Genomic DNA, 23941 nt, shown 5'->3' with positions numbered 1-23941 from the left:
ATTGGATTTGGCAGTGATTTCTGGGATATGACACCAAGCAAGGTATAGATAACTAAATCAAAAATAGATAAATGGGAGTACGCCAGACTTAAAAACTTCTATTCATCAAAGGACACAATCAATAGAGTGGTTATTAATTTTTAAAAATGCCTATGAGTTGCTTTACTGGGTGACAAGAATACCTTTTTTTATGTGTTAACAGTAGTGGATCAAGAACTATGTTCTAATGTTATAGTAGGAAAAATTAAGATTGATTAGAAATTGGTAAAGTTAAAGAAAATTGCATTGAGGAAGTAGAGATGGCAGAGGGATGACTGGGAAGGAAGCAGATCATCTAGGAAAGTGTAGGGTCCTGGAGGCCAAGGGCAGGTCCATTCTACACATTAGAGGTCTTTGATGATATCTGCAATTCAGTATTAATGCTCCAGAAGTGTGAGAGAGTATATTTCTCTTGTTTTAAGCCACATCAGCTTTGTTCTTTGTTATATCAGCTCTAAGAAACTAATATGGAGGGAATCATGGAAAAATGATACCTACTCTCCTAAATGTTTTGTTTTCCTTTAAAGTGTCATTCTTCTATCAGTTTTTGATGCCTGGCCATGCCTTTTTTTGGTATGACAAGTGACTTGTTGTATCCTAGACATTTTAGTTATTATGTTAAGAGAGTCTTTTTTCTTTTAATTTTTTTAACCTTTATTTATTTTTGAGAGAGAAGATAGCGCAAGCAGGGGAGGAACAGAGAGAGGAGACACAGGATCCAAAGCAGGCTCCAGGCTCCGAGCTGTCAGCATAGAGCCCAACGTGGGGCTCGAACTCACAAATCACGAGATCATGACCTGAACCAAAGTTGGATGCTTAACCGACTGAGTCACCCAGTCACCCCAAGAGAGTCTTGAGTCTACTTAAATCTATTGAAATCTCCTATGTTAGCAGGAAGTCTTGCTGTTAGGTTTAGTGCATAGATCTGGCCTACTTTTGTAGTCTTTACAGCTTAGTAAAGCTGTACAGCTTAATTTTAGCTGTACAGCTTAGTTTTCAGAGCCCTTTCAATACTATTCTGATATGCTTTATATTCTGGTACTGCTGGGACTCCTGCTCAATGGTGATATCTGCAGAGACAGAAAGCTACTGTGGATCCCCAGTGTAGCTGGGCTACCTTGTGTGGGATGAGGGAGGCAGAAGCCATTGAGATACATTGAGCTTCACTGAGATACAGAAGCCACTGGGCATGGATTTCCTTATGTCACTGGGCAGAGGACACAGGGAGATGCAACACTCTGCTAATAGTACCTTTCTGGGTGAATCAGTCTGTCAGCCAGTGCCCTGGTTGTGAAGTGGGAGCTTGTACATCAAGAGACTTTCTCTTGCTGCTGTTAGTGGTAGATCAGTCACTGAGGATTCTTGCCGCTTCTACAGCCAGCTGATGAAACTGTTGCTAGGATCTAGGTTGTGGAGCAAGTGCTAGGAATCCCACTAAGTCTGTTGGGCTTCTCTGCTCCTGGTCTTTTGGCTAGATAGAGTAGCTTTCTCTAGGTGTGTGTATGTGCACGCACACCCGTTACTGGTTGCATGCCTGCTGTCCAGTGCCCATTATGGGGGTATATGAGAGATAAAAAGAAAACCCAGGGAAAAACCTCCTGGGATGATCGTAAAATAAGAGGATCCTAAACTCACCTTGTCCCACAGATACACCTAGGTAACACCCACATCAGTGTGAATAACCCAGAGAATGACCTGAAGACTGCCAAAACAGACTGTCCACAGCTAAGTGTATGGAAGCCACCACATTGAAAAGGATGGGAAGGGCGAAGATGTGGGCAGGAGCTAAACTGACCTGCAAGACTGTCTGCTGGAGGGAGGGACACCACAGGCAATGACAAGGAAGAGGAGCAGACCCCACCCTAGGCATCCCGGGCATGGGAGACCCACGCTGGGAAGATGAATCCCCATAATATTTGGCTTTGAAAGCCAGAGGGGCTTAACTTCACAAGTTCTTAAATCAGTGGCACCTAACACCTGGAACTTTAAAAATTCAGCAGGCTCAACTCTGGGAGAGCAAGGACAGTGATAGGAAACTGAATCCCCACCCTTAAAGAGACAGCATAACAAACAGCCCTGGTGAGATATAGCATAGAAGCAGCAATTTGAAAAACACCTTGGATACATAGGAGGATTTATTTGCTAATCTCAGAATGTGTGTTAGAGGGGCAGGGACCTGCGGGAGACTTCTCCAAGAACAAAAGAGCTGGTGGGCACCGTTTCCCTCCCTGACTCCCAGCAGAGATACTTGCAAGAACCAGCACAGTATGCACACTCTCCACCTACTTTGCCAAGGACAGTATGCCCTGTCCCTTGCTAACAGTGGACTTGCCCTCAGCTGTTCTCTAGAGTAGCTACAGGTCCTCTTCCACTGCAGACCGGTGCAAACCTTGCTCACACTGCATGCCTTCCCCCATGTTCTCCTATGGATCTTGCCCCTCCAACCTGGCCTGGCAGGAGTTCTCCAAAGTGGGGCCACAAGCGTGACTGTGTAAGTGCCTCCAACAGGGGCCAGCACCACTTCAAAGTGACTCCTGCCCTGGGAATGGGAAGATAACCACACACACCAGTTCGAACTTGGGCCCAGCAGTGGGTGGGGGGCTGACATCTGGTCTGACTGCTGGCCCTGCCCACCAATGAAAGCCTCTCAGGAAATAACACAAAGAGAGTGTCTTGAAGTTTGGTACTACTGCATCTCTGGCAAACCCTCAAGCCCCAAACAGCCCCAGACTGGCCCACTAACAACACAGGCACCAAGCTCTGCTCAGAACAAAGCCCACTAACAACACAGGCGCCAAGATCTGCTCAGAACAGGCAAAGAGAACCTTTGCAGATGACTAGACTGGAGGTAAATGTGGCTCAGCTACAACAATAGGGTACATGTGACACACATAGGAGACACCCCTAAAGTGCCAGATTCTGGTAAACTGAGGATACTACACTGAGGGAACAACAGGACCTTGTTATAAGGCCACCACTTTCTGGCACCTAGGTGGCTCAGTCAGTTAAGCGTCTGACTCTTGATTTTGGCTTAGGCCATGATCTCATAGGTTCATGAATTCAAGCCCTGCACTGGACTGTGTGCTGGCAGCGTGGAGCCTGCTTGGGATTCTCTCTCTCTTTCTCTCCCCATCCTCTGCTCGTGTTCTCTCTCTTTCAAAATAAATGAATGAACATTAAAAAAAATAAGCCCCCACTTTCAAGAGGAGACATGGCTGACTTTCCTAACACATAGAAACAGACACAGAGAGCTAGGGGAATATGTCCCAGTTAAAAGAACAGGACAAAAATCACAGCAAGAGACATGAGTGAAATGGAGATAAGTAATACGCTTGATAGAGAATTTAAAGTAATGGTCATAGGGGCGCTTGGGTGGCTCAGTCGTTTGAGCATTCGACTTCAGCTCAGGTCATAATCTCACTGTTCTGGAGTTCAAGCCCCAAGCCGGGCTCTGTGCTGACAGCTCAGAGCCTGGAGCCTGTTTCAGATTCTGTGTCTCCCCCTCTGTCTCTGCCCCTTCCCCGCTCATGTTCTGTCTCTCTCAAAAATAAACATTAAAATTTTTTTTTGAAGTAATGGTCATAAAGATAATCACTGGACTTGTGAAAAGAGTGGATGGAGGAACTCAGACCCTCAATAAAGAGATAGAAAACATTTAAAAAGAACCAATCGGAGATGAAGAATTCAACTTAGATTAATAATATACTACATAGAATAAATAGTAGACTAGAGGAAGCAGAAGAATGGATCAATGACCTGGAGGACAGAATAATGGAAAGCAATTAAGCTGAACAGGAGAAAGAAAAAAGAATAATAAAAAATGAAAATAGATTAAGGGAACTCAGTAATACCATCAAGCATAATAATATTCACATTGTAGGGATCCCAGAAGAAGAAGAGAGGATAAAAGGAGAAAATGTATCTGAGGAGAAAATAGCTGATTTCAACATACACAACAAAGTTGTAGTAACCAAAACATTATGGTCCTGACACAAAATTAGACACATAGATCAGTGGAACAGAATAGAAGATCCAGACATAAACCCACAATTATATGGTCAATTTATCTAGGACAAAGGAAGCACACATACCCAATGAGAAAAAGACCATCTCTGCAACAAACGGTGTTGGGAAAACTGGACAGCTACATGCAAAAGAATGAAACTGGACTGCTTTCTTACATCATACACATGAATAAATTCAAAATGGGTTAAAGACCTAAAAATGAGACCTGAAACCATAAAAATCCTAGAAGAGAACACAGGCAGTAATTTCTCTGACATTGGCCATGGCAGCATTTTTCTAGATATGTCGCCTGATGCAAGAGAAATAAACTATTGGGACTTCATCAAAGTAAAAAGCTTCTACACAGCAAAGGAAACAATCAACAAAACTAAAAGACAATCTACTGAAATTTGCAAATGACATATCCAATAAAGGGCTAGTATCCAAAATAGGTAAAGAACCAATACAACTCAACACCCAAAACCAAATTATCCAATTAAAAATTGCGAAGAAGACATGAATAGACATTTCTTCAAAAAAGACATACAGATGGCCAACAGACACTTGAAAAGATGTTCACCGTTACTGATCATCAGGGAAATGCAATTCAAAACCACAATGAGATTGATACCACCTTACATCTATCAGAATGGCTAAAATCTAAAACAAGAAACAAGTGTTAGGATTTGGAGACAAAGGAACCCTCCTGGTGGGAGTGCACACTGGTACAGCCACTGTGGAAAGCAGTATGAAATTTCCTCAAAAAATTAGAAATAGAATTCCCATATGATCCAGTAATTACACTACTGGGTGTTTACACAAGGAATATGAAAACACTAATATGAAAAGATATATGTACATATATGCAATATGTATATTGCAGCATTATTTACAATAGCCAGGATATGGAAGCAAACCAAGTGTCCATCAATAGATGAATTGATGAAGATGTGGTGTATATATACTATGGGATATTACTCAGCCACAAAAAAGAATGAAATCTTGCCAGTTGCAACAACATGGATAGATCTAGAGGGTATAATGCTAAATGAAATAGAGAAAAACAAATATATGATTGCATTCATATGTGGAATTTAAGAAACAAAACAAAGAAAAAAAGATCCAAAAAACACTCTTAAATACAGAGAACAAACTGATGGTTACCAGAGGGGAGGTGAGAGGGAGGATGGCTGAAATAGGTGAAGGGCATTAATCATACACTTAATTGTGATGAGCAGTGAGTGATATATAGAATTGTTGAATCCCTGTATTGTACACTTAAAACAAATTTAACATTCTGTGTTAATTTTAGTGGATTTAAAAAATAAACAGGAAAAAAACAAAAAAGAAAACCCAGAGAACTCACCATGTGGTAGTTCCTCAAGGCCAGAGAATCCAAATCAATAAACCTTCTTCCTTTCAGCTCTCAGAATTATTTTATTGTTGTGTGATAGTTAATTTCTAGGGTTTTTAGTTTTATTTAAGGGAGAGGCAGGAAAGAGTGAGTCTACACTATCTTTGTAATTGAGATTTTAAATCTTTTCAGAATGAACTTTAGAATATGCATTTTCTGTGATATTTGCTTTGATTTCTTTAAGGAGGTGGGAGATCATAAAGACAGTGTGTATGTGGAGTACTTCTGGATTTTTTTTTTCTTTTTTTAAGGGTATTAGAGAGAGAGCATGGGGCAGGGGCAAAGACAGAGGAAGAGAGAGAATCCCAAGCAGGCTCCGTGCTGTCAGCACAAAGCCCTTTGCAGGGCTTGATCCTACGAACCATGGGATCATGACTTGAGCTGAAATCACAAGTCTGATCCTTAACTGATTGAGCCACTCAGGCATCCTTGGAGTACTTCATTTTTACTTTGCCACCACCACCACCACCACCACCCATCTTTTTCTAGTAGCATGTTTGTTTGTATTTTTTTGCTTTTTCTTAAATAATTGTCACTGTGTGGTCTTTCCAAAACAACTTAGTGAAACAACCAGTTTTCATATTCACTTCATCTATTGGTATCAACAGGGAGGAGAACAAATAAAGCTGACTTCTGGCAGGCATACACCTTGGCTGTTGTGATCATCTTGGATCTTGGATAAGCTTTATAGTTTTTCCTTTAATTTGTAGGTCTTTAATCCATTTAGAGTTTATTTATGGTGTATGGTAGGGGACCAGAGTAATTTTCTTTATATCTATAGCTAGTTCTAATATCATTTATTAAATTAGTCTTTCATCATTGATCTGTAATTCTTCCTATGTGAGTCTGCCTCTGGTCTTTCTATGGGTCAAGTGCTGTGTAAATACCACATTGTCTTAATTTTTAAGTCTTTATGATGTCTTTATCATAGGTAGGATAAATGCTCTGACTTTGTTCTTTAGTAGTATTTTGGCTGTTAAACTTTGTTTTTCCAAATATGTTTTTGAATCAGTTTTTCAAGCTCCTCAAGCAACATCGTAGGGGTTTTATTAGATTTGTATTGAATCTCTCTGGTCTCCAGGTCTCTGTTTTCTCTTACTTGATTTCAGCTATCCTAGTCTCCTTGCTGTTTCTCTAATAAGCCAATGTAACTTTCGTTTTATGGACTTGCTATATTCTCTGCATGGATTGCTCTTTCCCCAGATAGCCATCACTGTCTTCTCTCCTACAGTTTTTTTTTCCCCTTCAAATGTCACTGAAGTAAGGCTTTTCTGACTACTATAAAATTATACCCCTTCCATTATTTGGAACTATATCTCTTTCCTTCTTTTTTTTAAAAAAATTTTGTTTTTCAACATTTATTTATTTTTGGGACAGAGAGAGACAGAGCATGAACGGGGGAGGGGCAGAGAGAGAGGGAGACACAGAATCGGAAACAGGCTCCAGGCTCTGAGCCATCAGCCCAGAGCCCGACGCGGGGCTCGAACTCACGGACCGCAGATCGTGACCTGGCTGAAGTCGGACGCTTAACCAACTGCGCCACCCAGGCGCCCCTCTCTTTCCTTCTTAATGTATTTTTCTATAGCCTTTTTTTTTTCCATCTGACACACTGATTCATTTAGTAATCATTTATTGGATGTTATTCTACTAGAATGTAACTCTATGAGGGGATGGCTTTCCTTCTGTAATGATGTCCCCATTTTCACTTGTCATGTTGGTTATTTGTACTGTCTCTCTTTTATAAGATAGAAATTTATTTTAAATTAATTTTAGACTTAAGAGATGCAAGAATAGCAAAAGAGCTCCCATATGCCATTCACCTAGATTCACCACTTGTTAATATTTTGCCATATTTGCTTTATTATTTCATTTCTGTTAAGTCTCATTACCCTGAATAGTTAAGCTTATCTTTTCTGAGAATGAAGATATTCTCTTACATTTCATAAATTCAGGAAATTTTACATTGATGCAAACTATTACCTCATATATTGCCTGTATTCATATTCACTAATTATCCCAATATTGTTTTGTTCACTTGATTTGGGATTTCACATTACATTTCTCTTCACTTTAATCTGAAAAGTTCCTCAACCTTTCTTTGTATTTCATGACATTGGTACTTTTGAAGAACATGGACCAGTTTATAGAATGTCCTTCCCCTTATTGAATTCAGGTTATACATTCTTGGCACAATTATTGCATTAGTGGTATATCCTCAGTGTATCATTAAGGAGGCATATAATGTCGTTCTGTCCCATTGTTGGTAACGTTAGCTTTGATCACTTGGTTTGGCTGGTGTTTGCCACATTTCTCCACTGTATTTTTTTTTTTTTTTTTTGTAGTACACATGTAATCTGTAAGGAAGATAGTCTATTTTTCTTGATCAGTCTTGCTGGAATCCTCTCTATTTTATATTTGTTTTTGTTTCATTTATTCTGCTCCATCTTTATTTTTTCCTTTATTCTACTTTTGGGGGTTTTAGTTTGCGATTCTTCTTCTAGCCTCTTGAGATACATATTTAGATGATTCATTTATTTTTATTTTTTCAGGGACTTTTTATTTATTTGCTTATTTATTTGTCTGTCACCTATCTGCTTATCTTTTTATTTACTTTCAGAGAACCCGCTGTTAAATCTTCACCAGCACACCACTGCCCCTGGGGTTGCAGGATGTGGATGATTCATTTTAATGATTTCTTTTTTCTATTTGCATTTAAGGCCATAAGTTTGCTGCTACATACAGCTTTAGTTGTACCCTACAAATTTTTATCAGAGGGATAGATAGAAAACAGAGAATATAGAACCTTATAGATCATTATAAGGATCTTTCTTTCCTAAATGTCATGGGAAACTATTAAAGGGATTTGAAAGCAAAAGTTATATGAAATCATTTAGATATGTTGTGCTTAGTGGAACAAGAAAGTAAGCAGGGACCAATTTGAGAGCGACTGCAGTAGTAAAATAGTGGTAGCTCAGACTGTGATAGAAATGATAGTAATAACTGATCAGAAGTTATTATACATATTAAAGAATAAGTTGACCATGCTTGCTAACGGATTGTAAGTTTGATAAGAATGAAAGAACTAGGCCTTTGGCTTAACGTATTGGTAAAAAAGGTGGTTGCATTTACTGAGTTTAAGCTAGTGTAATGAAAAAAGGGAGAATTGAAAGTTCTCTCTGGACAAGTTATGATTGAAACACTTATTACATAGTATTTGAAGATTTCAAGTAGGCAGTTAGATTAATGTGGAACTCAGGGATAAGATAAAAGCTAGAAGTATATACAAAAGAACACATAAAATAAAAAGTTAACCTATGGAATAGGAGAAAACATTTATAAATCATATATCTGACAAAGGGTTAATATTCAGAATGTATAAAGAAATTCTACAACTCAACATCAAAGAAACCGAACAACTCAATTAAAAAGGGGGGAAAGGATTTTAATAGACATTTCTTCAAAGAAGATAAACAAATGGCCAGCAAACAGTATATGAAACAGTATGATCGTTCCTCAAAAAAAAAATCAAAAATAGAATTACTAAATGATCCAGCAGTTCCACTTCTGGATATATAACCAACAGAATTGAAAGCAGCAGCTTTCAATCATTCAGAAATCATTCATTTTAATCATTCATTTTAATGATTTCTTTTTAATGAATGATTTCAATGCTTCAGATTGTGTCTCCTTCCCTCTCTCTTTGCCCCTCCCCCACTCATGCTTTTTTATTTGTATACCCATGTTTTTAGCAGCATTATGTACAATAGCCAAAGGTTGGAAGCAGCCTAGGTGTTCATCAACAGATGAGTGGATCAACAAAGTGTGTGTGTGTGTGTGTGTGTACACACATATATAATGTAATGTTATTCAGCCTTAAAAGGGAAGTATTCTGACACACACTACAACATGGATTAGCATGTTGAGGACATTATGCTAAGTGAAATAAAGCAGTCACAAAAAGATACTGTATGATTTCACTGATATGTAGTATCCAGAGTAATCAAATCCATAGAAACAGAAGTAGAATGGCGGGTGCCAGGAACTGGGGGAGGAAAGGGTGGAGAGGAGTTATTAGTAAGCTCAGAGTTTCAGTTCTGCAAATTGAAAAAGTTCTGGAGATTGGTTGTACAAAAATGTGAACATACTTAACACTACTGAATTATATACTTAAAAATAGTTAAGATGTTAAATTTTATGTTATGTGTATTTTGCCACAATCACAATTTTAGAGTTATAGGGCCACCTGGATGGCTCAATCGGTTGAGTGACCAACTTTGGCTCAGGTCATGATCTCACGGTTTGTGGGTTTGAGCCCTACATCGAGCTCGCTGCTGTCAGCATGAAGCCCACTTCAGATCCTCTGTCCCCCTCTCTCTGCCCCTCCCCTACTTGCGCTCTCAAAGATAAATTAAAGAATTTTTTTTAATCTAGAGTTATAAATTTAAGACTTAGGAGTATATGACTAGAATTTAAGCCAGACCTGTTACAGGGAAAGAATATATAGATTGATGGCTAGCCAGAGCCTGGGTTCTGGGACATTCTGATAGTTAGAGGGCAGGTAGTAAATGCATTAAGGGGAACTGAATACAAAGAGAAAGTAGGAAGATAACTAGGAGAATATGGTATATAGGAAGCTAAGGGATTGATCATTTGTGTCAAATACTGCTAATGAGTCAAGTAGAGTGATGACTAGCACTAGAGCACTGATTTTGGCAAAGAGATTTTGTTAGTGACTTTAGCTAGAAATTTTTCAACATAATTATGGGAGTTGAGATATTTATTGGAGTGGATTACAGAGAAAGGTAGGCAGTACTGTCTTTTCAGTAAATGATGCTGAGCCAATTGGATAAATATATGAAAAACTAGGCTTCTCAGGGCACCTGGGTGGCTTAGTCAGTTAAGCATTCGATTTTGGCTCAGATCATGGTCTCATGGCTCATGAGTTTGAGCCCCGCGTCAGGCACTGTGCTGACAGCTCAGAGCCTGGAGCCTGCTTCAGACTCTGTGTCTCCCTCCCTCTCTCTTTGCCCCGCCCCCACTCGTGCTCTGTCTCTCTCCCTCAAAAATAAATAAACGTTAAAAAATTTTTTTAAATAAAAAAAACAACAGCAACAAAGAAACTAGGCATCTTGATTCCTATCTCACATCATAAAATGTAATGTAGGTAGATTATAGATCTACATATGAAAAGTAAAATAGCAAAAGCTTCTAGAATACAGTATTTTTCATGACCTTGGGATTAGACTGCCTTAAAATTAAGAACTTCTGTACATCAAAACATACTATTAAGAGAGTGAAAGTGGTAGCCCCAGAGTGTGAGAAGATATTTGCAATATGTTGGTTGTATTCAGAATATATTAAGAATTCCTACAAAGAAAACAATACAACCCAGAAACAACTCAAGTGACCCTTGACTGATGAATGGATAAGCAATATATGGTATATCTATACAGTGAAATATTACTTGGCCATAAAAAAGGAATGAAGTACTGGTTGATCCTTGAAAACATTATACAGAGTGAAAAAAGACCCAAAAGGTCACATATTGTATGATTCCATTTGTATGAAATATCAGAATAGATTCATAGAGACACAAAGCAGATTAGTGGTTGCCAAGGGCTGGGAAGAATAGGGGAATAGGAAATGACCATGGGCATGGGGTTCTTCTTGGCATGGTGAGAGTTTTCCGGAATTAGTGATCTGATGGTTATATAACATTGAGAATGTATTAAAAGTTACTGAATTGTATACTTCAAAATGGTGAAACTGGTAGATTTTATGTTATATGAATTTTACCACATGCACACACACACACACACACACACACACACACACACACACAGTCAGTAAAAATGGACAAAAGACCTGAGTTGGCATTTATTAAAAGAGATATCCAGTTGGCCAATGAACATATGAAAAAGTGCTCAACCTCACAAGTCATCAGGGAAATTGCAAATTAAACCACAATGCAGTATCATGACATATCTGCCAGGATGCCTGAATATAAGATTGACAATAACAAGTGTTGGGGAGGATGTGAGGAACTGGAACTCTTTTCCAGTTAGATGGGAAAATGAGGAAACTATTGGATAATGTCAACTAAAGCTGAACAAATGCATATTCTGTGTGCAACAATTTCACTCATAAATGTATACATCTAGCAGAAAGGAGTCCTATTTCCACCAAAAGAAGTGTACAAGAATGTTCATAGCAGTACTGATCATAATAACCAACAATTGAAAGCAACCCATATGTCCATCATTAGGAAAATGAAAAAATAAATTGTGTTAGAATAGAATGCTTTATATAGCTGTCGGTCTTAAGCTTTTTCTTCTTAAACAGCCTCTGAAAAGCTCTAAGATAGGAAAGACTTTGGAATGTCCTAATTGTTGAAAGGAGATTAATGTTGTAGTACATGGATAAAAGGGAAAAGGACTCAAAATGAGGTCTTCTAAGTAGGCAGAGGCCCTGTGTTCTCATGGTAAAAAATTGGATTTTTAAATTTCAGTTCAATAGGAAGCTACATTAGTTTGGTTATAGGTTTGGCTACATGTGACAGAGACTCAAAAATAATAATGGCTTAAACCATATGGGTTAATTTTCTTTTGCATTAAAGTCCAGGCTGGAGGGGAAGCTCTGCTCTGCAAAACCATCATGTGACATGACACCACATCCACAGCGGAGACTAAGGAAATGAGAGAATAGAGGATATAGGACATGGGCCAGCTGGCTGTTAAAGTTTCAGAAGCTACTATTTGATACTTATGCTTTTTTTTTTTTTTTTTTTTTTAAGGCAGAATCCAGTTACATGGCATATTCTTCTGCAAAAGAGCCTGGGAAATGCAGTGTTTATATTGGGCAACCTTGTTCTCAACTAAAAACCATTGGTTCAATCTATATATAAAAGGGGAATAATAGACATTTGGGGACAATTAGCAGTCTCCATCTCATAATCCCTTGGCCTGGTGGAAAGTGTTAAACATACACTCTTGTAGATTCTGATTCAATTGGTCTCATTCTGAAACCAACTCTGGTAGATATGGATTCATTTGATCTAGAATGTTTCCTAAACATCTATAATTGCAGCAAACTCTGAGGTAGATCAAAATTTCAGAACAACTGGGGCACCCGGCTGGCTCAGTTGGTGGAATGTGTAACTCCTGGTCTTGGGGTTGTGGGTTTGAGCCCCATGCTGGGTGTAGAGATTGCTTAAAAATAAAATCTTAAAAAAAAAAAAATTCAGAACCATTGACTTGATTTGTTAATTAACTCCCTCACTTTCTTTTCTGAGCTCTCATTTCTCTGTGTTCTCCTTACCGTTTTTTTTTTTTTCATTCAGTTGCATGATGATATTTTAGAGTTCTCCAAGACTCATCTTTTACGTGAATTATTTCCAATTATCTCTCTTTGCTACCATATATATTTTCTTTTCTGACACAAAACCAGCAATTAAAGTGTGTTTCTTATCTTTCAGACTTGGTGTCCAGGTGTGAGGCCAAGAAGTTATCTCCAAAAGACATTTATGAGACAGAGTCATCCCAAAGGGCTATCATGGAAGACTTTAAAAGTCATAATCCTGAGAAATCCATTTTCAGAGATATTTGGGAATGCAATACTCAGTTTGAAAGACAACAGGAACAAGAGGGCTATTTCAGGCAATTTGTTATCAACCATGAACATATGCCTATATTTAACCAACATTCTTTATTAACTCAGGAATTTTATAATAGAGAGAAAATCTTTGGATGTAAAGAATGTAGAAAAAACTTCAGTTACCATTTATTTTTTAGTGATCACAGAAGAGCTCATTCTAAAGAAAAACTGTCTGAATGTAAGGAATGTGCAGAAATTCTTAATATATCATATCTTACTAAACAGAGAATTCAAAATAGTAACAAGTGCAATGAATGTAAGGAATGTTGGAGAGCTTTTATTCATTGTTCACAACTTAAGCAACACCTGAGAATCCATAATGGCGAAAAACGCTATGAATGTAAAGAATGTGGGAAGGCCTTTAATTATGGCTCAGAACTTATTCTGCATCAGAGAATTCACACTGGTGAAAAACCTTATGAATGTAAAGAATGTGGGAAGGCCTTTAGGCAGCGATCACAGCTTACTCAACATCAGAGACTTCATACTGGTGAAAAACCTTATGAATGTAAGCAATGTGGGAAGGCTTTTATTCGTGGCTTTCAACTTACTGAACATCTACGACTCCATACTGGTGAGAAACCCTATGAATGTAAAGAATGTGGAAAGACTTTTAGGCATCGCTCACACCTTACCATACATCAGAGAATTCATACTGGTGAGAAACCCTATCAATGTAGAGAATGTGGAAAGGCCTTTAGCTATCACTCAAGCTTCTCTCACCATCAGAAAATTCATTCTGGCAAAAAACCTTATGAATGTAGTGAATGTGGGAAGGCCTTTTGTGATGGCTTACAACTTACCCTGCATCAGAGGATTCATACCGGTGAGAAACCCTATGAGTGCAAGGAATGTGGGAAGACTTTTAGACAGTGCTCACACCTCAAAAGACATCAGAGAATTCATACTGGTGAGAAACCTCATGAATGTATGATATGTGGTAAGGCCTTTAGACTTCATTCACACCTTATTCAACATCAGAGAATACATACTGGTGAGAAGCCCTATGAATGTAAGGAATGTGGAAAGACCTTTAGCTATCATTCAAGCTTTTCACACCATCAGAGAATTCATTCTGGGAAGAAACCTTATGACTGTGGAAAGGTTTTTAATCATGGCTTGCAATTTAATATACATCAGACACTTCATACTGTTGAGATGCCAGTAAGGTTTCCTCTTCTCTCTTCCCATCCTAGTCTAGCATCATGAAATTATTTTTAGAAATTTACATTTTCTTTTTTTTTCTTCAAGATAAATGTTGGTAAAATAATGAATTTCGTTAGTATTGATTTATTTCAATGATCCTTGAAAAAAAAAACTTCAAGCAGGGAAAATTGAAAAATTATTAACAGGTAAAAATTACTCTAGTTCCAATGCTGTTTCTGAGTTATTATAATCAATATTGGAAATAAATTTTATAAATAGTGTTTTCACTGAAACCAGTGAAGTGGCAGAAATAAAATGAAAACAATTTCTTCCCCTCCCACACATCTGTGAGAGCCACTATGTGTGTGTTGCTCCTTCCTGCTCAAACATACCTGCAAATATGGAGGGTTTATTGCATGTATATGGAAGATTTTACCGCCTATAGTGACATATTTCACAGCAATTTCTTTTTGCACTTAAATAATTGTGGACTTTTTTTCCAGGTGAATACATACAGATCTAACTTATTGTTTTTAAAGCTCCTGAATATTTCTGGTATAGGATGTATATCCATATTTTAAGCCATTCCTTACTATAGACATTTGATTGTTCTATTTCTTTTTCATCCCAAAGGATCATACAGTAAATATTCTTATCTCATCATTCTTTTATTTCCATTGGGTAGATTGCCGACCGTGAGAGTGTATGTAGTTTTGATGTTACATTAATTTTTTAGTTTAAAAATTTAGGTAATAAAAATACATGCTACAAAATTCAAAAGTTATCAAACAAGTAAAGTAAGAATTAAAGCTTTCTTAATACCTGATTCTATAGGACCAGCTGTCAGGTCTTTTGTATTCTTCCAGGGATTAAATTTTTTAAATTCTTTGGATGAAAGTGGATTAATCATAATCTTTGTTTCATGAAATTCTCATCGTTCCAAATTTAGCCCTCTTTCATTTCAGTATTTCCAAGGGATTTACAGACGTGCCAACTATCAATTTACTGCCTGTCTTCTCCAAATCCTTCATTGCCTGCAATCCTTCGCTGCAATATTGGAACTCTCTCTTTTGTTTATAACATTATTTATCTGAGTCCTCTGTCTCTTTGTTTTTGGTTAAGTCAGACTAGCTAATAGTTTTTCAACTATATATTTTCAAAGGGCCAACCCTTGGTTTTATTGATCTTTTCTATTGTCTTTTAAGTATCTTTCATTTATATGCTCTTATATCACTTCCTTCCTTATGCAAACTTTGGGCTTAGTTCTTTTTTCTAGTTTCTTGGGGTGTGAAGTTAGGTACTTAAGATTGTTTCCCCCTAATGTAGCTTTTATCCCTGTAAACTCCCCCGTTAGAACTGCATTTATTGGGGCGCCTGGGTGGCGCAGTCGGTTAAGCGTCCGACTTCAGCCAGGTCACGATCTCGCGGTCCGTGAGTTCGAGCCCCGCGTCAGGCTCTGGGCTGATGGCTCAGAGCCTGGAGCCTGTTTCCGATTCTGTGTCTCCCTCTCTCTCTGCCCCTCCCCCGTTCATGCTCTGTCTCTCTCTGTCCCAAAAATAAATAAACGTTGAAAAAAAAATTAAAAAAAAAAAAAAGAACTGCATTTATTATATACCATATGTTTGTTTCCATTTTCATTTTTGTTAAGATATTGTCTGATTTCCATTTTGATTTCTGTTTTGATCAATTGGTTGTTCAGGAGTGTGTACTCCTGAATATGTATAATTTTCACATATTTGTGAAATTTTCCAGTTTTCCTCCTGTTAATGATTTGTAGTTTCATACCATTGTGGTAAAAAAAGTTACTTGATAGGATTTCAATCTTAAATGTGCTAAGACTTATCTTATAGCCTAACATACGATTTATGCTGGAGAATGTTGTGTGTGTTCTTGAGAAGAATGTGTATTCTGCTGCTGTTGGGTGGAATATTCTGTGTATGTTCATTAGTTCCATTTGGTCTAAAGTGTTATTCAAGTCCGCTCTTTCCTTATTGATTTTCTGTCTGAAAAGAGCTACTGTTGAAAGTGGGATATTGAATTTCTCTGCTCTTTTTATTGCTATCTACTTCTCCCTTCAGATCTGTCAGTATTTGCTTCATATATTTAAATGCTCTGGTGTAGGATGCATATATATTTACAATTGTTATATTCTCTTTATGAATGATCACTTATATAATGACTTGTGACAGATTTTGACTAAAAGTCTATTTTTAGTGATATAACCACCCCTGCTCTCTTTTGGTGATCATTTGAACAGAATATCTTTTTCTGTCCTTTCACTTTTAGTCTATGTGTGTCCTAAAGCTAAAGTGATTCTCCTGTAGTCAGCATATTTTGGAATTCTTCTTCGTCTCTGTCTCCCTGTCTCTCTCCCCCTCCCTCCTTCCTCCTCCCTCTCCCTCCTTCTCCTTCCTCTCCCTCCTCCCTCTCTTCTGCCTCCTCCTTCTCCTTCTACTCCTCTTTCTCCTTCTTTTTTTGGTCCATTCAACCACTCTGTGGCCTTGATTGGAGAATTTAATTCTTTACAGTTAAAGCAATTATTGATAGGTAAGATCTTATTGCCATTCCATTCATTGTTTTCTGACTGCATTGTAGTTCCTTTGTTCCTTTCTTCCTCTCTTGCTGTCTTCCTTTGTGATTTGATGATTTTTTTTTAAATAGAAGTATGCTTTGGTTCCTTTCTCTCTTGTGTATTGACTATAGGTTTTTTCTCTTGGTTACTATGGGGCTTACATAAAACATCTTACAACCATAACAGTCTATTTTAAGGTAATAGCAACTTCAGTTGCATAAAAATTCTCTTTTACCTCTGCCCTCCCCCTAAGTTTTATTATATTGATGTCATATTTTATGTCTTTTTATACTGCATATCAAGAAATTACAGTAGCTACTTATTTTTAATATTTTTTGTTTTTTTTAAACTTTTATACTCAAACATGATTTATGCACTACTTTTGCAATATTATTGTGAATTTGACTATTTACCTTTTCCAGTGAGTTTTATACTTTCCTAAGATTTCATGTTGTCACTTAGTGTCCTTTCATTTCAACTTGAATTCCCTTTAGCATTTCTTTTAAGACAGGTCTAGTCGTGATGAACTACCATAGGTTTTGTCTGAGAATGTCTTAATCTTGCCTGTGTAGCTTGCCATATACATTTTAAGTTATCAAAATCTACTTTACCTGTGTATTAATTCCAGAGAGATACAGAAATGTTACCCATATATAGCTCTGTTTCTTGTTCTTCCATTTTGTGTTATTATACATATTATATCCTGTTATGAACCTAAACTTTATATTTTTTGTGTCTACTAAAGATGCTGAGTAAAGAAAAGAAGCAAAGTATATACTATGGAATTTGTTATATTAACCTTCTTATTTACCATTTCTATTTCTCTTTGTTTCCAGTGGATCCAAATTAATATCTAGTATCATTTCTTTATTCTAATACAGCTTTGCTCCCACCTGCCTTGTGTTGTTTAATATAGTAATTTCTGTATGTTCTAGGTCTAACAATATAGTTATATTGTATACAGTTGTGTAGGTATTGTGTAGTGTAAGTCCTGACAGTTTTTCTTCTTTAATAATGCAAGTGCCTGACTTAAACCAAGGCATCCACTTCAGAGATGGCTATCTCCAACACATTGCCAGCCACATGACTAGATAAAGAGCCAGGCCTCCCCTCTCTCAAGGCTTTTTAGGTTTAGAGATCTTGGTTGATTTCAATAACTAACCATTTGGGCTCCTTTTTTTTTTTTTTTTCTCTTCCTGCACTTCAAATTCCTGCTCTTATGTTCTAACCTCATCAATAAAGAGTAAGCCCCCTAAACCCTAGGCCTCCCACCTATGAGCGCTTAGTCAAACAATAAAAGTAAAACCCTTCACTTTCTGTCTCTCTCTCTCTGTGTGCAACCTCACTGTATGGCTCCAGATGTGCCGTGTAATTTTCAGGATTTGCAAATAATAAACGTTCTCTCTTTTTTTAAGTTTATTTATTTTTTCAACGTTTATTTATTTTTTTTGGGGGGGGGGACAGAGAGAGACAGCGTGAACAGGGGAGGGGCAGAGAGAGAGGGAGACACAGAATCGGAAACAGGCTCCAGGCTCTGCGCCATCAGCCCAGAGCCCGACGTGGGGCTCGAACTCACGGACCGCGAGATCGTGACCTGGCTGAAGTCGGACGCTTAACCGACTGCGCCACCCAGGCGCCCCATAAGTTTATTTATTTTTTAAGAGAGAGAGAAAGCAGGGGAGACAGAGAGTGAGGGAGACAGAGAATCCCAAGCAGGCTCCATGCTGTCAGCACAGAGCCCAATGTGGGACTTGAACTCATGAACCCATGAGATCACGACCTGAGCCAAAATCAAGAGTCAGATGCTTACCCAACAGAGCCACCCAGGTGCCCCATTGAGTGTTCTCTTTCAAAGTTTCCTGATGTTTATTGTTGAGGGCATCTTGCAATTATAGTAAGAACCACAAGGGTAGTCCAGCCACAACATTCATTATCAATAGCATGGGACTGGCACAAACATTGTTTTATATATATAATTGCTTTTTAGACCAAATAAGAGAAGAAATATGCATTTGTGATATCTTTTACAATTACATCATTACCTTTACTGGTGCTTTTTTGGTCACTTGTTTTCATTCTGAAGAACTTTCTTTAGTGTGTTTTGTAAGGTGGGTCTGTTACCAACAGATTCTCTCAGTTTGAGTTTGACTGGCATGTCTTTATTTCACCATTTTTTAAAGGCAACTTTACTTGCATATAAAATTTTTTGTATACAGATCCCCCACCCACCCTCAACCTGACCAGAACTCCTCTCAGAACTTTGAATATGTCATCCCATTGTTTTCTGGTCTGTGTTGTTTCTGATAAGAGATTTACTGTTCACTTTATTGGGGCTCCCTTGTAAGTGATGAGTCATTCTGTTGCTTTCAAGATTTTCTTCTTGACTACCTTTTAGCAATTTTACTATGAGGTCTTTGTGGATCTTTGCTTAGTTTCTTTAGCTTCTTGGATGTGTATATTAAAGTTTTTCAATGAACTGGGAAATTTTCAGCCATTATTTCTTAAATGTTTTTTTCTGATTCTCTCCTTTACATGTATGTTGGCATTCTTAATGATGTCCTATATTTCTCTGAGGCTCTGTTCATTTTTCTTCATTCTTTTTTCTTTCTGTTCTTTGAATTACATGATCTCCATAATGGTCATATTCATTGATTCTTTTGCCAGCTCAGATTTGTTGAGTTCCTCAAGTTAGTTTTTCATTTTGGTTATTGCAGTCTTAAACTCCACAATTTCTATTTGGTTCTCTATAATTTTGATTTCTTTATTAATGTTTGCTCTTTGATGAAGCATTGTCATCATATTTTCTTTTGCTTCTTTAATCATGGTTTCCTTCAGTTCTTGAACATAATTTTAATGGCTGCTTTGATGTCCTTTTCTGTTAAGTGAGATACTTGGGCCCTCTCACAGACAATTTCTATTGCTTGCTTTTTTCCTGTGTTTGGGTCATATTTTCCTGTTTCTTTGTATGTCTCATAATTTTTTGTTTAAAATTGACACTTGAGGTAATATATCGTGTTACATATTTTAGCAACTCTGGGTACTGATTTTTCCACCCTGGTTTCTGAACGTTGGTAATCTGTGGCCCTTAATCAAACCCAGAGTCTTTCTTGTTTGTTTGTTTGTTTGTTTGTTTGTTTGTTTGTTTTCCAGTGGGCTCACATCTATTGTGGGCCTTGAACTCATGACCTTGAGGTCAAGAGTCAGATGCTCTACTGACTGAGCCACCCAGGTGACCTGTTTCTAGTGTAATTCTACAGTTGGCTAATACGGTGATATTGTCTTACATTCTTTAAAGGGGTGGTCATAAAGCATTCAAGGCCACTTTTCATAAGGGACTGTGCCACAGAGTTCCATGAGTTTTTTGTTTTTTGTTTTGTAACTCTGAGGATCAGAATCTATTTTGCAGAGGCATAGGCTGCAGCACCAGCAAAGATATGTTATAGGATGTTAACCATCTGGTTTTAGGAGTATAGGCTTTAGCATGCCAAATGGTGATATGCTCTTCTTTCAAAGAAGCCATCACCCAGTGGTCCTGAATACTGCACAGGTTATCACTCTTTCTCCTGCATGCACTTTAGAATGAGTGTTCAGTGCCTGCTTAAAACACACAACTAATTGTCCCAGGGTAAGTGTGATTTCCCTGAGCCTAGCATCAGTAATGACTTATGCTGGAATTGAGACATATGATTCAATCTGAGGTAGAGATTTGGGCAAAGACACATGACCCAGGACTACTTTAAGGAGGGTCTGAATCTCATTTCTGTAAATACCAGTTATCAAAACTTGTGATTTAGGTCAGTTAAATCTTTAACAGAGGTTTTGTAGGACTCAGAAAATACAGCACAAAGCGGCAAAACTCAAAGCACAAACTCTCAGACAGCAGCACAAATCAAACAGTGTGCTTTCAAGTTAGCAACTCAAAATGCACAGTTGCCAAAAGGCAACAGAGCTTATTAGCAAACCCAAGCATAGAAGAAAGACCCCTGGTAGTGGCAGTTATTGCTTAGACGCTCTGATCACTGCCTTAATTTTTGCAGCCACAGTACAGATGTGGGGTATACCCCCAACTCAAAATTTTGTTTGGTTGTTAAGACTGATGTTGCCACACATGCACCAACAGAATATGGAAAGGCTTATTACTCACATAATGATATTTTCTGGGGAGAACAAAGCAGGATTCCAAGCAGGTCTCAAAATGGATTGAGAGATCAGGGAGGGGAGAGTGACTTGGGTTTTTATTGTGCTTAGGGGTGGGGCTGTGTAAGGGTTCCCATGAAGAGGCTGGGGTTTGTGTAGTTTGAACTTCCCATGCACTAAAGGAAAGGACACACAACAGTCAAACACCAAAAATGGAATCATACCCTTTAGTACACTGTATTATCTGTTACTTTGTAACAAGCTACCACAAACAGCAGCTTAGAGCAACACACAGTCATTCTATTACGGTTTCTGAGGTTCATGAATCTAAGCATAGCCTTGCTGGGTCCTCTACTTCAAAGTTTCTCATAAGGCTACAGTCAAGGAGCATGTGGCTGGCTTAGTTGGAAGAGTGTGCAACTCTTGATACCAGGGTTGTGAGTTTGAGCCCCACGTTGGGTGTAGAGATTACTTAAATAAAACTTAAACAAACAAAAAAACAACGAAAAAAAGGCTACAGTCAAGGTATGGATCAGGTTTTACCTGAAGGCACAACTGGGGAAGGATCACTTCCAAGCTCACATGGTTATTTGCAGGATTTAGTTCCTTATAGGCTATTAGGCTAAGGACCTCAGTTTCATACTGGTTGCTGGCCAGGATCCAATTTCAGTTCATTGCTGTCTGGGCTTCGCCACTATGGCATCTTACTTCATCAAAGCCAGCAAGACACAGTCAATAAAGAGTCTTATAGCAAGAAAGAAGTTGTCTTTTGTAACTTTAATCATGGAAGTGACTTCCTGTGACCTTTGCCATATTCTGTTGGTTAGAAATAAGTTGATAAGTCCACTCTCAAAGGAAGGGGATTACACAAAGGCATGCATGTCAGGATCAGGGATCATTGAGGGACATTGTAGTCTTTCTGCCACAGGGACCTATGGCCATTTACTTGAGCAACTTTACATTGGAAAAAGGAAAATACTCAGACATCTTGAAATCGTCGTCTGACTTGACAGTGATACCCAGAGACCTAAAGCATTATCATAGTCCACATGTTAAAATAGTCTTATGTGGGTGTCAGGTAATAAGTTGATTCTAGTTTACAGGGGATCTATTGGGTTCATAGACGATCTGGTGGCTCTTTTATGTATCCCTAAATTTACAATAAGTATTGACATATTTTGGAGTTGAAGTTAATCCACGTATGGGATCCTTGGCCTTTAGTGTTAGAGTTGCAGTGGAAAAAAACCAAGTGGAAACCTCTGAGATTATTCCTGTTCCCTCAAGCTACAATGGTAAATAAAAAATTGTATCACATCCCAGAGAGATGGTAGAGATTTGTCCCACCCTAAAGATCAAAAGGATGTAAGGTTAGTGGTCACTATTATACCTCAGTATCATATGTCTATTTTTTTAACTTGTTTTATTTTTTATTTTTTTAAATTTACATCCAAATTAGTTAGCATATAGTGCAACAATGATTTCAGGAGTAGATTCCTTAGTGTCCCTTACCCATTTAGCCCCCCCCCCCACAACCCCTCCTATAACCTTCAGTTTGTTCTCCGTATTTGAGTCTCTTCTGTTTTGTCCCTCTCCCTGTTTTTACTCATACGTCTGTTTTATATCCCAGTCTGTGAATGTAACTGCAAACTCTACCAATTAGCAGCTTTTGGAAGTGATATTTTTGCTATAGCAGGTGTATAGTATACAGTGATTGATTTGAATGAGTTTATTCTTTTCTATCCCAATCACAAAAGAAAACCAAAAACAGTTTGCAAGTGACAGACAAAATATGTATTTATGATTTTGCCACCTCTGTCAAATATAACAGATTTGGACATTCACAGTAATTAATTTCATTGATGAAATCAATCTAATAAGACAGCATGGGGGAAGGATGTCATGCACATTGGAAGCCTTGTTAAGACACATGTTCCTCAGAGGATGAGAGAAGAACCTATAAAGATTTAGAGACCTTCCACTTAGTAAAATAAAAGAAATTGCTCTATTTGTATCCTCTACTACTGAGAAGAAAGTATGCTTCCAGGCAAAATTCTTTGTGCTATGAAAGCAACACATTCAACATTTTAGAATACCCATATACAGAGTGGCAAAGAATGCTATCAGCTTTGAGCGGATCCTAACATAGTAAAGGGCTCTGTAGCATGTCCTAGCTGAGGTACAATCAGTGCTTCCACTGGAGCTACGTGATCTGAAATAACTGTACTGTTGGGAGATATGACTGATGAAAATGATGCAGTGTGGAGTTCATGGCAAGCCGTAATCAGAGCAGGATGAGCAAGAGTATGTCATCCAAAGCAGATAATTACAGTTTTTGAAAATAAGCTCCTGGTGTGCTACTGGACCCTGTGAGGACAGATTGCTTGGCCATGTGAAACCAAGTCACCATGCACCCTGAACTGCCCATTGTGAGGTATAGCCTGTCAGAACCACAAAAGTGATAACGTTGGATGAGCCCAGTGCAATCTTTGAAAAACTGGAAATGGTACATTGAGGATTAAGCACAAGAAGTACTAAAGGGCGCACGGAATCTACATGAGCCTGTCACCCATCACTTCCACCAGTGTCTCAGATCACTCATATGGACCAATGGGAGTCCCATATAACCAGCTGAGGAAGAAAGAAAAAGGCTGACCTTGGCTTACAGTTTGTTGACTCTATATGTGAATGTAAACTGAAGTGGAAAGCAACAGCGTTACACAGAAGCTTCACAGGGGTGGCTCTGAAAGAGAAATATTTCTCATCGGATGAAACTTAATGTATTGCATTTGGTCATCCACTTCATGTAGAAGGAGAAGTGGCCCAAGAGAAGAATAATCACACTCCTTGGGTAAATGGCCTAGTCAGGGGCCTGGAAGAAGAAAGGTTAGAAGATAGTTTTATCAGTCAATATTTAATCAGAGAAATAGAAACAGTATATATAAAGACTTATTGTAGTGAATCTGCTTATGTGATTG

At 38.1% G+C, this 23941-nt stretch overlaps 1 protein-coding gene across 2 annotated transcripts in view; it reads left to right on the top strand.

The window, feature by feature from the left end:
• The window catches only part of ZNF461 (zinc finger protein 461), a 32192-nt gene extending 17872 nt beyond the window's left edge, over window positions 1-14320 (top strand). For both annotated transcript variants that reach the window (XM_047078153.1, XM_047078152.1), the window contains exon 5: window positions 12933-14320. In XM_047078153.1, coding sequence (XP_046934109.1) covers window positions 12933-14320 — 1388 coding nt within the window. The remainder of the gene's footprint in view (window positions 1-12932) is intronic.
• Window positions 14321-23941: the final 9621 nt, after the last annotated feature.

The sequence above is a fragment of the Lynx rufus genome, unplaced genomic scaffold (genome assembly GCF_022079265.1).
Source record: "Lynx rufus isolate CCGP_SWC_20201006 ecotype Redwood Valley unplaced genomic scaffold, mLynRuf1.p SCAF_16, whole genome shotgun sequence".
Lineage (NCBI taxonomy): Eukaryota > Metazoa > Chordata > Mammalia > Carnivora > Felidae > Lynx > Lynx rufus.
The sequence above is the reverse complement of the archived record's forward strand: the minus strand, read 5'-3'. Positions and strand labels throughout refer to the sequence as shown.